This window comes from Cheilinus undulatus, linkage group 20, assembly GCF_018320785.1.
Source record: "Cheilinus undulatus linkage group 20, ASM1832078v1, whole genome shotgun sequence".
Lineage (NCBI taxonomy): Eukaryota > Metazoa > Chordata > Actinopteri > Labriformes > Labridae > Cheilinus > Cheilinus undulatus.
The window spans coordinates 27865867-27889296 of NC_054884.1; the positions used below are offsets into that span (position 1 = coordinate 27865867).

At 40.5% G+C, this 23430-nt stretch overlaps 2 protein-coding genes across 6 annotated transcripts in view; one reads left to right on the forward strand and one right to left on the reverse strand.

Annotated features, from left to right (window-relative positions):
- The first annotated feature begins 1522 nt into the window (after positions 1-1522).
- dusp29 (dual specificity phosphatase 29) lies at positions 1523-9231 on the forward strand. The gene is made up of 3 exons (XM_041815795.1): positions 1523-2082; positions 2162-2385; positions 7124-9231. Exons 1-3 carry the CDS (start codon positions 1910-1912, stop codon positions 7336-7338), a joined length of 612 nt encoding a protein of 203 aa, XP_041671729.1. The 5' UTR covers positions 1523-1909; the 3' UTR covers positions 7339-9231.
- Positions 9232-9435: 204 nt separating this feature from the next.
- Positions 9436-23430, reverse strand: part of kat6b (K(lysine) acetyltransferase 6B) — a 36787-nt gene continuing 22792 nt past the window's right edge. For all 5 annotated transcript variants that reach the window (XM_041815790.1, XM_041815794.1, XM_041815791.1 and 2 more), the window contains exons 9-17: positions 22271-22383; positions 22001-22142; positions 21698-21859; positions 17716-17809; positions 15942-16173; positions 15498-15657; positions 14795-15076; positions 13639-13933; positions 9436-13530 (exon numbers count right to left, since the gene is read on the reverse strand). In XM_041815790.1, the coding sequence (XP_041671724.1) occupies positions 10706-13530; positions 13639-13933; positions 14795-15076; positions 15498-15657; positions 15942-16173; positions 17716-17809; positions 21698-21859; positions 22001-22142; positions 22271-22383 (4305 nt within the window). In that variant the 3' untranslated portion in view covers positions 9436-10705. The remainder of the gene's footprint in view (positions 13531-13638; positions 13934-14794; positions 15077-15497; positions 15658-15941; positions 16174-17715; positions 17810-21697; positions 21860-22000; positions 22143-22270; positions 22384-23430) is intronic.

A 23430-nucleotide genomic window follows, 5' to 3' on the forward strand; every position in this document is an offset into this window, starting at 1 on the left:
ACCTACTCCTACTTCTTATTCTCCAGAGAAGACTATAGGCGAGCTCTGATCCCAATTCTGGAAATTTCCATACCAAATTTTGGGAGACAGATATAATGAGATATAATGAGGGTGACAACCAACCTGTGTGACAACCAACCCCATTCTCCCTTACCTCATTTTGTCCTGTTGCTCTGATTGGCCCGTAATGCATGTGAAGGACTGAACTTTGATCCAATCACCTTCCATGAATTTTACCCAAATGCTTTGTATGGGAGGTTTCCCAAATGAATTCAAGATATATATTCAATGGATATATGAAACAGTCTACTATCATGTGAGTAGCTTGCAGCATGAACCAGGAAGGCCACTTTAAACAGCTTTTCTCCCTGGTGGTGGAGTAACATACTGTGAGTTTAAATGTGTCAAAATCAATGGTTAATGTTTTGAGCGATTGTGCTTTTGCTGTTTTTTTGTGTCATTAAGTTTTGAATGCTTAATTTTTTTAAATGTAACTGTGTAAAGTACTTTGAGTTTGTCTTTGCATGCCTTGGCTAAGACAGCAAAAGAAGTATTTAAGGAGCTGAAACATTAAAAATCACTTGTTTGTTCCTTTATGTCTAATTCTCTACAGAATCAATATCACAGAGGCAGTTAAAACAAATGCAGCACAAACTTGTGCTGCACATAAACAACACAGAGACAGCATAAGCCTATAAATAAACAATGCTCCACTTACAGTGCATATATTCACGTTTCTGTGTCTTAACTACTGCAACCCAGGGTCGTACAGTTAAAGCTATGATGTCTAAAGAGGCTTGATACAAGATGATAAAAATACGCCGGCTCGGTTCTGAGTGTGTATACAGATTCAGGTCAGACTTTGAAAAGAGATGAAACGCTGAAGCCATCTTAATAAGAGATGCTCTCCAGAGCACACTGGTAGAAAAAGAGAGGGAGAGATGCTGTCAAAATAAAAGGAATTGGATATCACAGGTTTAATGATTTCACTGTCAGAATGAATGATGGCAGAGTATGAAGATATGAGGGAAAAATAAAGGAGTCTGATGGTGTGAAAACTCTGTCTGACATGTTAGCAGCTTCATCCAGCCGTTCTGCAATACAGTCATCATCACACTCTCACTTTGGGGGCTTGCATTTAGATCACTGAATGGACCATGCATATCATATAACAGGGAATCAAAGACATGTGCCATCCTGTGAAAAACCTCATCTGTCTAACAGTCTGACACATTTCAGTTCTCGTTTGGCCCCCGAGAGGCTCCGGGAAAATGCAGTACATCCTTAACGGGCGCTTACACGCTTTCTCCTAGCGTCTGAAGATATGCAGAGAGGCTAAAAGAGACTGACACAGTTTTCAAGGAGTCGCTCACACGGCTGAGTAAAAACTCAGTGTCCTGTTCACTCCAGTGAATTTGGGTATCCTTTGGCAAGTGCAAAGTTTGGATAAGCACGGCTTCCTGCCAGCAGCAGAGATTAAAGTTGTGTGTTTAGAAGAGGATGGCAGGGACGGGCTGGGTGGAAGTTTTCCCCACAGGCAGAGAACGTGGCAGCTAAGGTCAGGGGCCCGCCACATCACAGCCCTAAAAATATCCCCTGCATTTGATGCCCCGTCACAGAGCAGTTATACAATCTGCGCCTGCCAGAATTAAACCTCACCATGTTCTGCCTTAAAGGACGGCTTCACAACAAGCTGCCAGGATGATGAAAACAAAATTTTCAAGTAGGAAAGGGAAGGACTTGGATCTCTTGGTGAGTGGAATTGGAGATGCATGTGAAAACAAAAAACAAAAATTCCATTTTTCATGATTACAGAGGGAGAAAGTAGAAAGGGAGAAAAAGCCAGAGTGGTATTTCTTCTCTCCGTTAAGCTTATAAATCATGTGTGAAAGGAAGCCGCAGTGAGAAAATGGCTTCTCACAAGTCAAAGACTGGCACAAAGATAAATGTAACAAAGGAATCCAGTCCAGTGGATGAATATGTTACACCTGGGGGCTATGAGCTGGAGAAAATCCTCAACCGTGGGAGTGTGGCTTACACTCATGTCAACGAGGTCTGGCCCAACGTCTACATCGGGGACGAGTAAGTAAGAAAGTCTTAAATTACTAAACTGCATAAAATGAAAGAGGATTAAAGTAATATTCACACCAGCTTCTTGTAGGGAAACTGCAAAGGACAAGTATAATCTGAAGAAGTTGGGGATTACGCACATCCTGAATGCAGCAGAGGGAACGTGGAACAACGTGGACACTGGAGCTGGTTATTACAGTGACATGAACATTGTCTACTATGGTGTCGTAGCGGAAGATGTCGCAACATTTGACCTGAGCCAGTACTTCTTCTCTGCTGCTCGGTTTATAGAGCAAACACTGAGAAATCCTCAGAGTAAGACAACACTCAGTTAAACACATGCATAGATAACTGTATCAGAAATGACTCATGCTGCGACTCAACTAGGTGACTCACTTCAACGTCATTTAAACATAACTATAAACTCAGACCAGATGATGAGTCTAAAGATAACAAAACCACCAGATATTAGTCCAAATCAAGCACTATTTATTCAACACAGCGAAAAACCTTGGATCATCAAATTGGTTCAGGACAGTTTTGCTGCAGGCAGCAGATCTCAGGCGCCCCCTCTTGAAGACCACTACTGTGAGACTGGATCGGAACAGATATACATGCTAAAACTTTCAAAATAAAAGGAAACTTTCACAAAGGGTTAAGGTTAAGGTGTGGGTTCAGATATCAAAAGTTAATAGTCAGAAGCCTGACCTACAAAACCTGATTACAGCACGTTTAATAAAGCCTAGTAAACAGTCTAGGAACAGGAAAAAAGCTTGTCCTCCATTAAAACACTCAAACATAGCTAAAGCAAATACGAACAAAGCTACGTTAGCTACATAAGCAATGTAGTGAATGTAGCTATGTAGCAAACTTCTTTACCTAAAGCTAATTAAGCTACAAAGGGAACAAAGCATAGCTCTGTTAACAAAGTTAGCTTCAGATAGGTTTGCTAAAGCTCACGTTGCTAAACATAAAGCTAATGTTGCTATATAGGTTTACGTAATAGGGGAGAAGGGGGTTGGTTGTCACAGGGGTTGGTTGTCACCCTCATTACACCTCGCCACCAGAGGGCACTGTCTCTCAAAATTTGGTATGGAAATTTCCAGAATTGGGATCAGAGCTAACCTACATAGTCTACTCTGGAGTAGGACAGCTGGATTTGAGGTGAGAGGACTTTTTGTGTTTTTCATGACAAATTGTAAATATTCAACTCCTCGGTATTATTTTTTTAGGCTTTTTCACAATGGTTTTTATAACAGAACAATTGTTACCCTTAAAAAGTGTGGTGTCTTGGGGCGCGCTGAGTAGTTAAGGCGCCCACCATGTACGCAGTCGACCCGGGTTCGAATCCGGCCCGTGGCACTACTTCCTCCATGTCTCTCCCCGCTCTCTTCCCTGTTTCGGACTCTATCCACTGTCCTCTCTCTAATAAAGGCACGAAAAGCCCAAAAATAAATCTTAAAAAAAAAAAAAAAAAAAAAAAGTGTGGTGTCAAAGCTATAGTTTAGATTGTTGTTAGCTAACTAACAAGTTGTTAGACTCCTTGATGCTAGCATGGAATTCCAGTTGAGGTTGGTCATCACATTCTCTTTGGGGTTGCTTGTCACATGTGATAGTAAATGTGTGTTGTCTAGTTGTGTAGGCTATTAGGCTATTGTTGTTGTTTGTTTTATCTCTATGTTGCTATAGGCTGGTCTAAAAATGTTCCTGTTCATGATCTTTCATGCTCAGTTTGTGTTAAGATGCATCAAGTTATGTCAGTGCAATTATGGGGCTGCTACTCGGACAAGCTAATGCTAAGCATAAGAAAAAGGATAACATCCCTTAATCATAAATGCTTGAGACATAAACCAGAACAGATAATGTTATTTTTCAGCCATCTTTTTGCTAGCACTGGCATTAGCTGGACCTTTATGTCATATTATGAATCACTATCTGTCAATAATGTTTTCTAGGAAGTGGCTACAAGCTAACGTTAGTCAAATAGTAGCTAAAGAATGATCAGATATGCTGCTTTAACTACAAATATTATCTAATTTGACTCTATTTCCACTATAATATTATACTATTTCCACATCCCTTTGTATTTTGGTACCAATCAGTTGGGAGGCTGTGAAACTATTAACTGTATCAGACCCCTGACATACATACGGTTTAAATAAATGGAAATAGCAGCCATGGTTAGTTTAATCTAAAAATGTTCGTACGTCACTCTGTTCCACAGAGGGTTAACAAAGTAAATGTTCTGCATCATTATCTAACTGTCTCTTATTGGATGTATATGGTCAGTCAAGCTTTTACCAAGTAACAGTCTTGCTTACATTGAATAGTCTATGGTCAAGGGTGAAGGTACATGTAGCTACAGGATTTCAAGGGTGCTGTATCAAAAGCATTAATGACAAGACTTAATAACATCCACACTCCATATCCACCCTGACCTCAGTGTTTGAAATGAAAAACATAATTTTGTTTGAGACACTTTAAAACCTTGAGGAAAATTAAGTTTTCAGAGCCACTTTTAAAAAGTTCATTGCCTGTCTTTGTATTGAGTTGATGGAATAAAAGTACAGGCAGTAGGTGCTAGGGCTTTGAGAGATTCAACCTTAAACTTCGGTCAACAACCACAAATGAGTTTTTGAGTTTGTAGCTCAGAGAAATGAAAAAGAATATTTGAAAAACTCAACATCATTGTAGTTTTTCAGAGAAATTGTCCAGGTTTCTCGTATTTAACCACAGACTCTGCTGTAGACATTTTTCATGAGGAGTATTGCATGTGAAGTCTGTGGATAATCAGTAATATTGTTGGTGGAATTTTTTCTCTGTGCAACTAGTGAAATCTGGTAGCAGATATTTCAGTCATAGATCTCTGAAAACCAAGACTTTTCACAGTTTGAAACCACTCACAGGAGAGTGGATAGAAATATATATTTGAATGAACCAACCACTTTAAATGCACAGTATTCCACTGCCAATTCAAACAATGGCAGAAGAGGATGAGTAGAGACATGCTGCATAAATTTCAGGTAATAAGAAAAGCAATTAAAATTAGCCATCCTGGTTAAAGGTGGGAAATGTCTAGTGGGGCCACAGATTTGCAAGGACTGGGGAGTTTGGGGGTCAGGGGCAGTGTTAATTTCGTCAACTAAAACTATGACTAAAACTATTCGTCAACAGCCTTTTTTCCATGACAAGAACTAGACTGAAACTAACAAAAACAGATCTTTGATGACTAAAACTGACAAAAACTAAGTTTAGTTTTCATCAAGATGACTACAACTAGACTAAAATGTAATTTAGTTTTTGTCGGACCTTCAAAATCTGTGATATTTCTCCACTGTGGGTAAATCTGTCAAAATGCAATGCATCTATAGCTCTTCTGCCTCTCAGCTGTAGAAAGCAGGGACCCCAGGTTTGGCAGAGTGCAGAGAACACACTACCATGACTTGGTACCAGATTCAGGCAAGAAAATAAATGCTTGGCCTAAAAGTTCAGACTAAAATGTGAGGACTTTTTATGGGCTAAAACTAGAATAAAACTAAAAAGGGTTGAAATGACTAAAATGTGACTAAAACTAAAATGCATTTCATTTAAAGACAAAGACTAAAACTAAAATTAAAAATAGCTGCCAATATGAACACTGGTCAGGAGATAGGTGCATTTTGGGGTTAATTTGGGCAACAGAATGTGCAGCCAATGGCAGGGAATAAAGTAAATCACAAGTAAGCAGCACAAAATGTAGATGAGATACAGCAAGACAACAGCAGTTATTAGCAGCAGTTCACAATTTCTTATGTAGCAGTCTCTGATGTAACACCCACTGATTTCCAAGACTATAAACATGTTGTGTCAGTCATGGGTTCTGTCACAACTTTAAAAACTAAGAATTTCTCTGGCTTTGAAAGCTGTAGGAATAATTGAGGTTTGAGGGAGTTACCAACTAAAAGAATACACAACACTGAAGTGGTCTTTGTAGACTTTTCAGTTCAAAAATGTTACATATTGAAGCTTCAAAGTAAAGAAAAATTAGAGAGGGGTATGGCTGCAGACCATTTGTTTGACTTGCCGTCTGTGTCAGGACAGAAATGCATGCTAAAACTTTATGAATATTTACAATTCATAAATATTAAACATCTGTCTTGGGTTGTGGTAAGAGTTAGGATACCAAAAGTTAAACCCTGACCTGCAAAGCCTGATTACAGTGAAGTAAGCTACATAGCTACTTTAGCTATGTAGCGACATTATGTGCGTAATTTACGCAGCATACTTAGCTACGTACATGACGTAGATACATAGCTACAATAGCTACATAGCTTACATGGCAAAAGCCAAGCTCCCAAAGCAGTTATGTAAGCTATATAGCTAACGTAGATGTTAGCTTTAGTTATGTTTACTAAAGCAATGTTTGCTAAAGCAATGTTTGCTAAAGGTAGCTTAGCTATATTGGCTTATGATAACATTGATTATATAACTAGTGGAGCCATGTTAGCTTTTGCCACATTTTCCAAAGCTCATGCGACTAAAGCTAACTTACCTTCACTGGCTTATATAATAAAATTAATCACACAGCTAGTGTAGCAGTGTTAGCTTTAGTTATGCTCGCTAGAGCTCTCTTTCTTAAACCTAACTTAGTGACATTGGCTTATGTAATAATGTTAATTATGTAGCTAGTGTAGCTATGTTAGCTTTAGCTAAAGCTTAAGAAGCTAAAGTGAGCCACTATTCATGTAGCTTCTTTTAAAACAGGTTAAATCAATTTAATCTCAGATAAGACCTCTGCCCTATCTCTGTTTTGTTCATGAAGTGTTGCTTAGTCTGTTATGTGTGCAATGTGGTTATTTCATGAATGTAACTTTCAGACTTTATGAATAGTTTGATTAAAAAAAAAAAAAAGTTAATACTTCATACCAGCAAATAACGGCACATCTATTCTAACACAGACAGCATCTCAGATGAACGGTGTTTGAGAGTGGCTGTCAGAGATGTACGGTCTGCAGCCAGACAGTCTTGAAAAATTATAGTTTTTTTCTTTTCTAAATATTTAATCTATTTCCAGATAAACTGCTGGTGCACTGTGTGATGGGAAGGAGTAGGTCTGCAACCCTTTTCCTTGCCTACCTCATGATCCATGAAAACATGACGGTGGTCGACGCCATCGAGCACGTGAAAAAACGACGAAGGATCATCCCAAACTGGGGTTTCCTGAAACAGCTGAGAGAGCTGGACATGCACCTGCTGGAGAAAAGGGAAGACTCGGTAGAGCAGAGCTGAAAGTCGGACTTATTTAGCAAGATGAGCATCGGGCCAGGTGTTCAAGTCTGATGTCAAGTATTTTGAGACGAATTGCCATAATGGGCATAAAGTTTGGCCATTTAAGACAAGTACAAATTGTTTGAAGACATTTGGGGCTTGTTTACATCTTTACAAGTAATTTGAAACTTCTTATTTGTGTTCTGTCAGTTGAAGTTCAGTTAAGGGGACTGGCTAAAGACATACTGGAAATGTTCAGTAATGTTGTTGAGTCTGTTTAAGTAAGTGTGACCAATGACGATGTAACAAGGTCTTGAAGGGTCATTTCATACAGGAATATTTTACCACAGCCTCTTGTGACTCTCCCAAGGGGCAAGAGGGCACTCGAAAATAAGGATTAGTGTTAAAAATGAGAAATGAACCCAATCTGAGCCACTAGTCATTTGAGGCGGGTTTTACTCAAAGTAACACAGCAGGTCAAGTTTAGGTCTAAATCATTAGTCAGGAAAATTAAGTTACGCCATTTCATCAAGGCCAATTTAGTTCTCTTAATGTTTGAGTCATGTCAGATTCAAATCTTAAGTAATTTTTAATTGACGACAATCCAATCTCAAGTTAGTTCCCAGATCTATTACCAAAACTTGTAGGCTCATTCATGTCTAAAGAATAAATCTGAATTACTTAAAGACAGGTCCAAGTCATTAGCCTTTGTCAAAGTCTCAAGATTTTTCATCTTAGCAAGTCATCTGAAAGTTGATGCGAGGTAAATATGGCAATAGAGAAGTTCTCTAAGTCATACAAGTTTAAGTCCTTGCAAAGAGAAACCAAATTTAGGTTAAGTTTGTTAACTGAGATCTTAGTCAAGTTACATGTTATTTATAACAAGTAGATTTTAAGTCTCATGTTAAGTCCAAGATTAAAGTAACAGGTATTTTGAAATGAGATGTGATCCAGAGAAGTTTAAATCCCAGGTACATTAGAGAAAATCTCTCATCAGGTCTCAGAGAAAGTCAGATCTGTCATAGTCAAGTTACAAGTCATTTGATAAAAGTACTAAACCAAAAATGAGTTTCTGAGAGCAAGTTAAATTCATGTTTGCAGTATCTTGAGACTTGTCAAAGTTTGCTCTTTAGTTGTTTCAGTAAAGTTTAAGCCTACTCAAAGTATAATTGACAAGTTCTGTTAAAATCAGCTGAGTTCTCAAGTTGAGTTTGGTTCATGTCAAAAATAATTTTATATTACAACCCCTGGTCAAGTTGCAAGACAAGTCCAAATCAAGTCAGAGGTCATTTGAGAGAAGTTTTTTTTAAGTACAAGTCTAATCATAAGTACTTAAGAAAAAAAAATCTCAAACCTGGTTGAAAAAGATGGAAGTTTAACAAGTCATTAGAGACCCGTCCTTGCCAAGTCACTAGTCTTTTCAGACAAGTTCTACACCAAATAAAGTTTCATCAGATTAAGTCAAATTTGGGTCCAAAGTACAAAGAGACTGGCCAGTGTCAGATTTTAAATCCTTTAAGGAAAATTAAAAATTAGTCATTTTAGACAAGATCTAGACCAAGTAAGAGTCAAGTTATCAAAATTAAGTGTCATTTTAGTTACAAGCAAGTCTTATGTCAAGTCCCAGGTTTATCATGACATGTAGCAAACCAACTGCTGAATCATTGAGGACAAGGCCAGTCAAGTGATGAACAATATTAAATGAATATCAAGTCTCCCAGTGCAGATTTCAACAGGTCTTATAGTGCAAGTTTTATGTATGTCACAAATCTGAATAAATAAATTTAGAATATATGAGTTTTGATGTGTTTTAAGTGTTTTATCATATTGAAAGGCGTTTTTGTGAAGTTTTAATCAATAACCAAGTCAAGTGCTTTTAATGCAGAGAATAATATTAAATGTTTTTCTATTTAAGGCCTGCCTTCAAATTTTCTTTTGTACTTTTCTGAGATGTTTCTCCTTAAAAATTGAGACTTGAATGCTTTTATGTCTTTTTATTTTAAAATATTCTTCTGCAGAAAGAAAAGCTGCCTGGAATCCAAATCTATAATTGCATCCTCACTCTGTGACATGCCTCAGGCTGGTACATGTTTGAAATCAAAGGAGAACAATTGAATACATGGTCAATCATAATTTATTCTTATGCTAAAATGTACAGCATTTTAAGTAACTGACAAAAGGAGAAAAGTCATAAATACAAGAATGTCATTCTGTCTGATTTTTGTGCACATAGCCAGGTATTTCCCTCCTGTTCTTACCAGCAACTCTGTACAGGTACAAAGGCTACAAAAGAGCAATATAAACAAAAACACAAGTACAAGTTGCGTTTTACATGCAATCCATTAGCTTAGTTTGGTCTATTCACAGGCTCTATTCTTCTACATTTCGATAAAATATAAATCCAACATTTTATAAAGATAGAAAACAAATCTACAGATGGAATGAAAACGTAGCTTTAAAGGCATTATGTAAAATATCAACTTTGGACTAAATTTATATCTTCTTTATTGTTATTCGTCATTATAATCATTTAGTTCTTTTAAATTCTGCCACACTTCTGGACATTTTGAAATGTTTTAGAATTTTCAGGGTACAAACACTGAGATATGCTTTGTTATTTCGACAGAGATCAGTCTGCTTTATTAAACAGAAAGCTGCCTCGAGGAGATCTGTTACAAAAGACTTCAGAATTATACATACATAGCAATAAAACCTCTCAAACCGAACAGAAAACAGGACTAAGTTTACATTTTTTTACATTATTAGAATTAACAAAATATAGTTTCATCTTTCTCCCTTTCGAGGGAAACCTAATAAAGGCCAGATATCTTTAAAATGGCTTGCTATTAAGCACAACACTTGTACAGTACTACTCAATGCACTGTCACTAACAGAGACTGAAGCATGCTAGTTGTCACTTTACAAAATAAGTACAATAATTTAAATATACAAAGGCATGAGTATAGTACAAACTAATTGTCAGCACTGTTAGACAGGTACACTGAACAGGTTCAAACAGCCACTAACTCCTCTTGTAGCAGGCACATTAAATGGCTTCATTTGAGGCTGCTACACGACTGATGAAATCTCTACGTCTGAGCTCTGAACCCGCCCGCTCTAAAGACACATCAGAGACACTAACACTAATTAAATAGATTTTCATCATATTGATGTAAGGCTTCCCATTTGGAGAAACAAAAATACTTTTTAACAATAGCTTCAAAGTTTACTCACTGATGAAAATTTTTGCATTCTTTCCAAGTGCTGCTGCTGGTTTTAAGTAATAAACAATAACAAGAAGACACCCAAACAAAAAAAGGCCAGATCAGTGCATCTTTAAACAGCAAAATGCACACGAGAGAGAAAAAGAGCTGAGTCCTGCGGAGAGTTACCGCCTGATGAAAGGCCCTTTCAGGGACTGCTTGGACATGCCTGTGTTCATGTAGCCATGGTGGCCAGCTGGAGTGTACACCATGTTGCCATGTGGTGGAGCCTGCATGGGCTGCTGGGGGTATGGCTGTGTTCCCATCATGCCCATCTGCATAGAGTACTGGGGTGACTGGTTCATGTAGGCATGATTGCCATGGTAGCCACTGTTCATCATGGGCTGGCTCATGCTGTAGCCGTTCATGGCGTTTAGAGAGGGCATGTTCATGGAGTTGACGTTGTAGGCCGGTGCCGGCATGATGTTCACGCTCATGTTCATGCGCGGCATGGCGGCCAGAGTCCTGGACGGCGCCTGCATGGCCACAGTCTGCGGCGGCCGGGCGTACATCTGCTGCTGGTGGTGCGACAGCGGGGCAGACTTGGAGCGTGATGAGATGTGACTCTTTGAGGCCATTTGGGGTTGGATCCGCTGCGAAGGCGGGATGCCCATGTTACGCTGGAGCATCATGGGCGGCGGGGAGCTGAGATTGGGGGGTGGGGTCATGGTGGCCTGCACCTGTGGGTTGGGGACGCGATGGGAAGTCTGGGACAAGGAGACCAGACTGGAGTGCTGGGATGACAGCGAGGGCGTGTTTGCATAAGATGTGATGGGGTGTGAGGCCGAGTGGTTGAAAGGCAGCGAGTGAGAGTGGTCGATGAATGTGTTGGTGAACTGCTGCAGTTTGGCCAGACTGAGGCCTGATGACTGCGAGTAGTGTCCGCTGCCGTACTCCCCCTGGTGGTTGATCCTCTCGTAGAGGGCGAAGTTTGGGTTGCCAGATTCCGGGATGTCTGCCAGCTGCATGGTGGTGGTGAAGTTGGTGGGGATGGCACACTGCGCCATGGGCTGCTGCTGGCTGTGCTGACTGTGTTGATTGTGAAGGCTGTGCTGAGCGTGCTGATTGTGCTGGCTGAGCTGATTGTGCTGCAGGTGGTGATTGTGGTGGTGACTATGCTGGTTGTGGGGATTGTGTTGACTGTGCTGGCTTAGCTGATTGTGTGGACCGTGCTGATTGTGTTGGCTGTGCTGATTGTGAGGGCCGTGCCTGCTGTGGGAGCTATGCTGACTGTGTTGACTGTGTTGGCTGCGCTGGCTGTGTTGACTGTGCTGGCTGTTGCTGGGAGGCCTTTCCACCACCACGCAGCCCTGCGGCGACTTGACGTTGCAGTGCGGCGGCGAGCTCAGGCTGTTTGGCTGAATCATCCCACAGCTGCTGGGGTTGACGGCGGCCATTTGCTGGCTCACAGCACAGCTGCTCTGGGCCAGGCCGCTGGGGGGGATGCTGCCGTAGGAGCAGCTGTTCTGGGTGGGGCCTGCCCCACAGATGCTGCCCCCCATGGTGGAGTCATAGCTGCTAGGGTTCTCATAGTTCTCCGTGGTGCTCTCGATGCTCCCCAAATCACTGAAGCCGCTGTCCACAACCTGCTGAGAGTGATCCGACACTGATGGGACGTCCATCATGGGGCTGGTCTCCATGTTGTGGAGCGAGGGCACTGAGATGGCGCTGTGGTCAGGGCTGATCTGGGTGTACCCGCTTTCCAGTATGGAGACTGCTGGGCTGTTGACAGAGCGTACGGATTGGCTGGGATGGGACTGCGCAGAGGAGAGGGGACTGCTGTGGTCTGATTGGGGGCAGTCTTCTAGTGTGGTGAGCTGGGGGCTTTGGACCACATGGGTGTAGGTCTGCAGGCTCCTGCAGGGCTCCTGGCTCTCCACACAGTCCTGGAACACATTCTCCCGCTCTGTCTCCTGCGTCAGGGACTGAACAGCTTGTGCCGTCTCTGAGTCAATCTCTGCGCAGATTGGGGGATTCTCCCTCAGCACAGGACTGAGTGTCGCCCTCTCTGCGGGTGGAGGAGGCGGGGGATCTGGACGAGGGCTGGGCGTGCTCTCCTCCTCTGACTCAGAGTCTGCAGGGTTATCAGAGTCCACAGCTGCGACTGAAGCCACTGCTTCTGCTTCAGGTGGCGGCGTTGCTACTGTCGTTTCTGCCTCTGCTTCCTGGATGCTGTCTGCAGCAGCGTCTGCTTCCTCTTTACTACTCAGCTCAGTTGAAACCTGCTGACTCGACTCAGAGTCGTTGTCTTCTTTTGGATCTAAAAAAGCTGGAGTGCACTCGGGTGTTTCTTTCGAGCTCTCTTCTAACTCGGCTTTGCTGCTCTCTGGTTCTGCTGTCTTGCTGTTACTATCGTCTTCGTCATCTGCGTCCTGATCCTCGACTTGAGTTCTCTGCTCGTCCTCCTCCTCCTCCTCTTCCTCATTGTCATTCTCCAGCGATGCAGCACTCTCTCTTGTTTGTTCCACATCTTTGGCTGGAGAGTCCGGGACGTGTTCGCTCTCTTGCTGCTCATCCTCAGGTGGTTCTGGGGAATCTCCTCTGTCTTCGCACACAGCGGGTGTCACAGCAGCAGGAGAGGCAGGTGAGCACACCGGAGACGCTACAGGCGATCCTTCAGGAGAACTTAACTTCTGAGAGGCATTGTCAGCAGGACTTGATGGCTCAGAAGGGAGCCGGTCTAGCGTCATATCTGGGCTCTCTACTTTGCTGCCCTCATCTGCACTGACGACATCCTGATCTGGTTCCTCTTTCGCCTCTTCAGTCTGAATGTGGTGCTGCTCTGCCTCCATCGGGGTCTCAGGAGGGGTGTAGAGGTTGAGCTTGAAGCCCATTTTTCTTTCATTCTTTAGTCTCCACTTAGGAGGGCCACGTTTGACTCCTTTGGGCCAGCCTTTCTTCCGCTTCACTGGACGAGGTCTGCTGGGTCTCTTAGAGAGGATGTCATCTCCTAGAGATAAAAAAGGAAATAAAAATGTTAATGCTTTGCCAGGGACTTCAGAAACTTGCCGTTTAACAGTTTCCTGTTGGATTTTTATGACATTAAAGATGCAAATACCTTCATTCCAGTGTTCATGATTGTCTTTCTGTGCATTTTTCTCCAGCCTCGGGCGGCCTCTTCGGCGTTTCATCGGTGTAATCGGTGTCTTGTCCTCCTGTTCTTCCTCCTCCTCCTCTTCTTCCTCCATCTCGCCCACTCTGCAGGTACGTTCCAGCAGGGGCATAGGGCGCTCATCCTCTGAGTTATCAAACGGCTCGTTCAACACCTCTGTAGTCTCCGAGATGGTTTCTGTTGTAACACTGCTGTTTATTCTCTTTCTCTTACGCCCTCTCTTCTTGAGCACAATGTTTCTCTGAAACACAAATAAAAGTAGAAGCAGATGAAGACAGAATAAAAACCTCCAGCAGAGCAGTGCAGCTTTTGTAAAGTCTGAAAACTAGGGCACTCGTTGGATGACCTCTGCTATGATTGTGCAGAATTTCATTCAGGCTTTTCGGGCTAAATGTAAAATGTTAAAACCACACTGCGAGACTAAACGGTTGAGCGATGCTGCCTGCTGTGGAAAACCACAAATGAGACAGGCAGAGTAAGCAGAAACCACAGTCTATATTTTACATACTCCAGTTGTTTCCCACCGGCTGCCTTCGACTCAACCGCTCTACTCTCCGAAATCCTTCACAAGAGGAATGTGAAATCAATACTGTAACTAATGCACTAAATAAACTCCAACAGCCAGTGTCGTTCTTTTCTAGGTTCCATACTGTTAGTGTTGAAAAAAGGCCTCCCTGACATCATGCAGCCAGCTGTAATATTATCTCCAGCACAAGGGGGCAGTGCCATATAGACAGAACAGATGTGAGAGGCACAGAGGAGGGCAGTAAATTAACCATGACCATTGACAATAGTACAAGGTTTAGGCTGCACAGGCTCGACACCAGCAGTGAAAACACAATCTATTATCTACAGCTGCAGGCACACAGGGAGGCTCCAGATGACAGGAGGAAGCCACTGAACCCTTCACTGAATTCATGAATATTTATCGAACCTTTCCATCCCACTAGAGTACACAACATGGTCTCTAATGAAGGAAAATATCTAATGATATACATCCAATTCCACTTTGTTCTTTAATAAAATTCCACATAATAAACAAGATTGACTCAAGGGAGAACAGCTGATGCAAAAAACATGATTCACATCCAGTAAGAGTCACCTTTCTCTTGGCTGCGAGCATCGCATGAGCTTTTGTGAGAATGGGTGGCGAGGCATCAGAGGCGTCCGAGTCGTCGTCGTTGTCGTCATCCGCGTCATCATCGCTCACTTCCTGCTTCTGCTGGATGCGCCTGGTCCAGGACAGTGCTGGGCGGCGCTCGTACGTCCTGAAGGGGACCTTACAGTGGACTTTGGTGAGCGGCTGCCTGTTACCGTGAGTCATCATGAAGCCCTCTCTCTCCTCCTTCTCCCAGCAACTGGCCTGCTCCTTCAGCCGCTCAGCCTGGTAATTAAACAGACAAGACGCATTATCTCTGGGAGAGGCGCACGCACTGCTCCAACATCTGAGCAATGAGGCTAATGGGAAAACAAGGGATTGGAATTAACATCATGACAAATGAATCGCTGCAGGTTTCTCCTGATAATAAGAGCAGCGTCCTGATTGGATGTCTGCCCGTCATGGAGGAAACATTTTCCGTTAAGCAACCGTGGAAGGATTGCATTTCATGGAATATTCAGCACTATCAATTATGGAGTGAACTGATTTAGGGCAATTTTGCACAACATTAAGTGCCTGCTGACAGAGAGAATGCTTTTCCCGGTAATGGCCTCTATTTGAACTCTCCAGCTAATCAAACAAACATCCCATTTTAGCATCGCAGGCAAGTGTAAACAAATAACTAGTGTCTCCTGATTCAACGTACATCCATCTCTGCCTCCCTCTCCTCTTCAGACAGGACAGCGTTGTGAGTGGTGGAAGGCGTCCAGCGCAGGGCGTCGGGGTCTACCTCATTCTGCCGTGGGTTAGCCCTCAGGCTCTCCATGTGCCTCTGAATCAATCGCTCTCTTCTGATCAGCACAATCCTGGGTCACAGAGAGAAAAGCCCATGAGTTCATGTCCAGTAAAGATTGCACAAGCTGGTGTAGACAGACAGAAGGTGATGTGTGGTTAAATATGAGCACAAAGACGAGCTCCCAGAGACAGCAGGTGCTCCATGTCCTTGGGGGTGCTTAACCTGACTTACTTCTGTCAATATTCAGCAGCATTAATGGATATGCTGTTAAAAATACCCGCTGGCCTGGATAAGTCAGACAGCATGCAAAAGTGGGAAGCGCAGGCTGAAGGAGACTGCGACTCGGAAACTGACCTGCCATCCTGTCTGTCAATCATGCCAAGCTGCTGGAGAGTAGCGGCGATGTCGTGCGGACACATCCCAGTGGCCCTGCTTATTCCTTTAACACTGATGTGTTTATCCGGGTGCTTATAAAGGTACTCCAGTATGACACTTTTCCAATATGCCAGGTAGGATAAGCGACCCAGATCTGACAGCGGCTTCTCCGGGGAGCCGGCTTGTCCTTCTTGCCTGGTGAGAAGGTAACCTAAAAAGACAAGATTCAAACAAAAACAAAATGCTTTAGTCAAGCTGGAGGCTGCTGCTGGGTTATTTCAGATTGCATTTCAGTCCCTACACCCCCTCCCTCATGGATTACATATTCATGTAAGGATGTGACACCGAACCCTGGTTGAGATTTCACCTTCAAATAGTATAAAGAGAGGCGAGGCAATCAGTTTTCCTCTCCTTCAACCTCTGTCAGAAGCTATGATACATGCTGGCAAGGGCAACAAAGGAGGCTGGAAGAGGGGAGTAAAGAGGAAACAAAGCGACAGAGCGAAACAGAGAAGCAGCTGGATGTCATTGCTCACAAGAGACTGCACTTAGGGGAGATAACGAACAAGAAAAAAACCCAATACTAATATGTATCTGTGAGTAATTAGTTTTATAGCGGCCCTGTCAAGGGTCATCCATTATGAGCCGCATGAAATTAATTAATGGCTTTTAATGTGCACCCACTACCGAGAACCAAACAAGCAAATCTAATCACCAAACAGTGAACACATAATATTCCAGTAATCACAACAATATTCATTACTACAGCTAAGAAGAAGTGGCTGTGATAACAAACACTTAGTGGTGAATATTCAAATATTTTAATTAAAAAAACGTCATATTTCATTCAGTGTCATTTAACAAGTATATTATCATTAATAAGCTGATACAAAAGAGCCACTCTGCATCCTTTGAATTATGATATGAAAGAGAACATTTTTCACCCACTGATGTTCGGCTCTCAGAGCTACCTGAGACAAACTGTTCCTCTAATACAATCCAATATAACAGAAAATCTTAATCTAAACAACTTCCAGCTCCAAAGCTACATTTTCCAATAAAGCCTTCAAAGAGCTCAGGACTCAGCTGTGTTCAATCTCCCTTAATCCCTGTCTTTGTTATCAGCACACTCTCAATATCACAGATCCTCTTGCATCTCTGAGTCTCAATGGCTCCCAAAGTGAACAGGAAATCAAATGCTCCATTACCGCCCGCCCACCCTGCGCTCACTTCTTTTTTCCCCTTCTCTTCATCGCACACAAACTCGGCAAAGAGACAACTCCTGAAAACAATAAAACGCCTATAATGACAGGAAAAAAACTGCCTGCCTAAACACAGAAATCCACTCAAGGCAGCAAATGTTTTCATATGTGGACCGCGAGGCTTTAAATATTGCATGTGCTGCATTACTGGACTAAAACATAAAAGCAGCATCTACACCTCCTTGCAAGCCAAGGACAGAGAAATGGGGGCATCTGCAAAGAAGTAACTCTTTAAGCGATGATTAGGTGAAACACTACTGGCCATCAAATAATGTATGCAGTAAGAATGTAATGTTTCTAACTCCTAATCATCTGTGATTGCCTAAGCACTGTACATGAATGCTCTTGATTAGGCTACTTCAAAGCCTTAACTAAATAACAGCACCTTGCCACAAGCAAATTCTCCCCTTAATCTGAAAGTGTTTGTAAAGACCAATGAGGAAGAATAAAAAACCTTAGTTCAGTGGTCTAAAAAGCATTAAAGAACTTACTGAAATCAATAAGGAACCTTCCAAATCCTTGCCTTTGGTACTGAGGCATGATCATTATGCAGGAGACATTGTACTTCTGCTGGCAAAGCTTTTCCTGAGGGAAGGAGAAACAGATCAAGTATGTCAGAGCTCTGCTGAAGCCGGCAATTTACTGCACCTGCCATTGTCCTTGTCTGAAGCGGTGCACGTGCACATGCACGCCACGCAGACAGGAGGATGAGCTTTCACTAAAAACTATCACTCTGCTCTGAGTTATGGCTCAAACAAATCATATTGAGACTTTAGTAGGTTTAACTGTGAGTTACTTTTTGATTACTCTGTTAAACGTTTCATATAAAAAGTGTCAGTACTGAAAAATGGTTAGAACAGTTTTTCAGAGCCAAAATGATAATATTAGAACAATCTTTGGTTTCCGATAAAGCTGAAGCTGGCAAAAAACTGGCATCATATCTTTAGTGTCTGTGATATTGTAATATGAAAAACAGAGGAAGTAATGCAAATAGATGCATCGCTTTATTTTAAACATCATAGTGTTGATTATTTTAACTTTTAGTCTTTTTTTTTTCAGCCAGCATGATAAGTGAAAAACTATTCTGCTCAATATCACTGTTCAATAACAAGAAAACCAGATAAGGGGAACGAATATGCTAGCATTACAGAATCAACATCAGTTTTAAGTATAGCAATTAGCATCATAGTGCTTGTAATCCCAAAAACAAATTTTTCCCCATAAAATTAGCATGAATCAAAACAGTGTGAACATAAACAGCTTCATAAATTAAAGCTTTTCTTATTCATTGCAATACAGTCATACTGTAGCAAAATCTTTACTGTAAATTGCTCATGTTACAGCAACCATGAAATAGCTAAGTTTTATGCTTTGAAGCACGGGTTGTGCAACTTTGGTTGCAAGAAGAGCCACTTCAATGTAATTTCTACTGCCAAAGGGCCAAATTTAAAGAAAAAAAATGTAGTATTCACTTAATAGTCCAATTCTAAATACTTGAAATATAAGTAACTAATCTATAGCATCCATCAGAATTCATTATAACAACATTTATATTTTTACAAAAAAATGCAATGTGATTAAATGATTAAACAGAGAGGTTAAATGGGCTACTCTTTTCTGACACCAGGCTTTGTTTGTATGTTTTGCTTTTGTTGTAATTGTAAAAAAAAAAGCAAATAAAATTTAAATTAAAAAAAGAGCTGAGCACAGAACTGAAGTAATTTTAAGTTTCGTATTCCCAAAATACAATATGATATTTCTAATTTTTTAAAAAAGTATAATGACATTTCAATTTTCTCTCAAATGCATTTAGTAATGCCTCATAAAAGAATTTTGCAGACACATTTACAGGCAGTTACATCAACAATTTCCTGCAGAGAAATGAACGCATGCCAATAATCAAAGGTTATTAAGCAAATACTTCCATTTTTCACCTTTTGCGGCAAATTTGGACATTTTTTCCGTCAGTTAGCTATTTTTTAAAACTGAAACTGACTGGCAGGCTTCACTGAGTGAGTAGGGGGTGCATGTGGCTGCCAGTTTGCCACTACTTTCTCAACAAGGTATGCAAGGAAAATCAGAGATTAAATTCAATACTTTTTAAGACCTCTTTTCAAGACCCTCTTCATACATTTTAAGACCCTAGTCCAGAGTTAAATTTATGTTTTTTGTAGATTATGAAATAAAAATGTGACAACCGAAAAAGGAAATGCAAATACTATTTGTTATTGTGGTATGCAAATTGAGATTTTTTTGAGATGCTGGTAGAGCAAACATTGACTATGTGCTAGTAATACACTTGGAAAAGGCTCCACTGCAAATCGGCTTTTAATATGCAATATCCTGTAAAAGTATTCACCTCAGCTGTGTTTCAAACATCTTCTCTTTCCAACACTTCTTAGAAAACTTGCATTAACTATCATTTTTTGCAGACATCACTAGATCACTTTGTTAACTTGCTAGCTAGAGACACAGCAGAGCTCTGAGGACACAGTGATAGCTCAACGGGCCAGAACACAGGTAGTGTGCAGACTGATGTCAGATCTGGAGTTTCATCAGAATTTCACTTTTGATTCAAGCTAATTATAATAAAAAAAAGCAGAATAAAAGCAAATAACTCTTGATGAAAATAAAAACTGACAACAACTGCAAAATTTAAGACTTAGTTGTCTTTGCATTTAAAACGTTTTAATACTTTTTAAAAGCGCTGATTTTATTTTTTGCTAGGTTGATTTGTCAACTGTTAATACTCTGCAAGACCTTGTAGACACCCTGCTGAAGTGTTACTCTGGGAATTCTTAGGTTTTGTTATTAGCCAGAATCAAATTTGGAGAAAAAACGGTTGAAAAATGATTTAAGTAAAAAACATAAACAGATTTGACTTTAATTAACTTTCTTAACTTTCTGAAGCTATTCTTGCTGAAAGAGAGAGAAGAGTTAACAACTTTTCTACTCAAATATTAGAAACTGGCCTGTAAACTCTAATTAAGTCTGGTGAAAGCTCTTTAGCTGCATCATTGATCGGAAAGCGCTAATTTTATATCTGAGCCAGAAAATGACCCAAAGGATGTCAATGTTTGTATAATATGGGTCCATACACATGACTGGGTTAGTGACATAAAGTAAAATGTCATCAGCATAAAGTGATACTCAACTCTCTAGTCCTGCTCTGTAGATGACATGACATTGGGTCCTTGCAATGCCTAACCTTTTATTTGCTTATTGGGCAGCCAACATCTTCTGGCCTAACAGCCTAAAAATGCCTTCTAAAATGTTTGAGTATTATTTCAAGACAACCTCCGCAAAACCTGAGGGTTTTCTGAGAAACTGCACAGAATTTTTATGTTTACTAAAATCTTTATTTCTCAACCTCAGCAGCAGATAGAGACATGAAATAAAAAACACTTGCAAGCTTAAACATTTGGGTTAATCTGTGAGTCACTTCATTGCTCCTAAAGTTCATCTACATTTTTTTAAATCATCAACAAACAGAACAAAAGGAAAAAGCTAAAAACGACTGAATTTCTCTCTCTGTAGCAGATAGATATATCACATACAAGCTATTTGAACACCTTAAAGCTGGAGTTAAGAAGTTAAAGTTATGATCCCATTCATTTTTTTAGATTGCTGTAAAAATGTACTTATTCAAGTTTTTCAATGAAAACCTAATTTTCAGTTTTCTTGATGTTGCCCCTGAGCACATGGTGCCAAGTCATTCACATTTGCACTCTGTTCCTATCAGATAAATTAAACACAACAACAGTTAAAACACCATCCCTCCCCTTGCTCAAGTCATCTGTGACACAAAAAACATTTTTTTTTTCATGAATGTATTTCAATAAATCACATTGCAGTTCATCAGTCCAGTGTTGTCAAGTTTACCCCAAATGCACAGACTTTGAATCAGATCTTAAAGGTAGAATCCCGCCAATGTTTAATCCGGTCTTAACGGTATATAAATGTGTATATTGCATCTGGTCTAACGGGTTAACGACTTTATTTCTAAATGTGCTAAAAAGGCTTAGTGATAAGCTTCAGTTAAGAACTCTCTCTTTAGATTATTACCATAACAGATAACTAGCAGATTGTTTTCTGTTCATGTTTGAACTTTTTTGTATTATTAGTATGAAATGTTTCCCCATAAAATGGCGAGAAGTTGTAAGAAAGGTTGTCGCAGTTGGTTTAAGTATAAATCAAATCTCTTAGTGTTCTTTCTTAGCCTTTAAACAGTCAAAGATCTACAGATATTTTATTTCCACTCATGTGAAACAGCATATTTCCCGCTTTCAATGCTTGAGTCAACATATTTTTTGCCTTTTTTGCTTGACTAATCGATTTCCTCCTGTGATCACTTGATCACTGCTGAGAAGAAGTCAAATGGAAGTTCAAAACATGGGTTTACTGCATCAGTATCATTCAAAAATGATATGCGGTAGTCCTCTATTTCACATTTAATCGCTCTGTAATTCTTACCTTGGAGAAATAGCCCACAAGATGACAGCCTTTCTCATCATTCTTTGTAAGTATGTAGAAGAGGAAAGGCTCCACATCATAATACAAGGTCTTGTGATCCAGGAAAAGCTTGGCTAACAGGCAGAGGTTTTGGCAGAATAGTTTGCTGACATTTCCATCAACCTAAACACGGAATAAAAAGAGCAAAAGGACAGTGTTCAAACAGCTCCCCTTTTTTCTCTCTGCCTCCTCTTCCCAGAACCCATTCAGAGGAATCTCATGCAGCATACAGTTATTGCTTTATTGCTGTAAAGAGAAGCTGACCTCAAATACGGAAAGGTCGTCCTTTCTGTAGATTTCATTGGCTGGCGGGTGGAACCAGCCACACTTCTTTGTGTGTCTCTGGAGAATGTTTTTGCTTCTCATGTACTTCAGACAGAACTCGCACAGATAAAGCTTTTGTAATCTGACCAAGACAAAAGAGACAGAGCTGTGGTTTGTACTTAAGCGTGAAAGAGCTTTTTAAAAGGATACTGAAATAAAATGTGAGTCCTGTCACAAAGGGCAGAATTAGTTATTTAAAAGAAATGTTACCTTGAATATTCAGGTGGGTAAGGCGACGAGTACCAGGTCTGAATCTCGTACTTCCCAAATTCAATGATGGCAGGGCATCGCATGGAGTCTGTATTCATCAGAGATCCTGTTCTCTGTGAAAAGATTGAATAAAAGCAGAGTGATAAATGTGATGACCCAGATTATTCTTCATTACACTTTCACCAGTCCATTAAATCCTGTTATGGCTGTGTTTTTAATGAAAGATTTATAGCTCTCATTGTTTAAACAAAAGGTGCATCAAATATGATCAAAAATGTTAGCACAGTCTAAAATGATGACTGATGGGCAACCTTCTCAACCATTAGCTATTAGGATAGTCTTATTGGAGCAGCTCAGAAAATGTGGGATTCAGCTTTTATATCCTAACAAAGACTAATACCTATTCAAATCACAGTGTGTCAATTTAGTAGAGATTCACTCTGTTCACTTCAAACTGCACTCTATTAGGTGTTTAAAAAAAAAGTAAACTGCTATTTTTAATTCATGGATCTATTTCACATGTTGAGGGAGAAGAGCTGTTTTATCAGTATTTATCTATTATGATGTAGCATTTATCCATGAAATGGAAACAGTTCGGTCAATAAATCCAATTAGGGATGCATGATATTGGATTTTGGCCGAGATTCGATATCCTCATACCTAAAAAATAATTTTAGCCGATGCTGATATCGATACCGATACATAAATGTACTTCAGACCCAAAGCTTCGGTACTTAAAACACATAATTTAAAATTCTGAATTTGAATCTAAACTAGAATTCTGAGTTGTTTTAATGACAGAAATCAGTTCAGATTGGATCTTAATGAAGTACACAGTACAGACATGGCCTTTTTAATGTTGATATGAAAATCAGAGCAGTAAGACATCACTGTGAAGTGGACACATGGAGCTTTGTGGAGAAAATCAGCCTGTTGACAGAGACTACAGCCTGCAGTGTTTTTCACACACTTCATTGGTGAACTGAGCTGGATTAAAACAGCTGGCACACTTAAGTTTTACCTTCTTTTTCCTCCACAAAAAATATAATTCATATGAAAATATCTTCTTCAACCACACCACAGCTAGTGTAGTTAAAATGTTTTTTTTTTTTAATTATTTTGGCCTCAAATTTAAACATGCCAACAATGTAGAGGTCATG

What these genes read in the sequence shown, in the direction of transcription:
- dusp29 (XM_041815795.1), top strand. Translation starts at nt 1,910, where the DNA reads ATGGCTTCTCACAAGTCAAAGACTGGCACAAAGATAAATGTAACAAAG. An exon ending in AACGTCTACATCGGGGACGA is followed by an intron (nt 2,083 to 2,161) that starts GTAAGTAAGAAA and finishes AGCTTCTTGTAG; the next exon opens with GGAAACTGCAAAGGACAAGT. An exon ending in AACACTGAGAAATCCTCAGA is followed by an intron (nt 2,386 to 7,123) that starts GTAAGACAACAC and finishes ATCTATTTCCAG; the next exon opens with ATAAACTGCTGGTGCACTGT.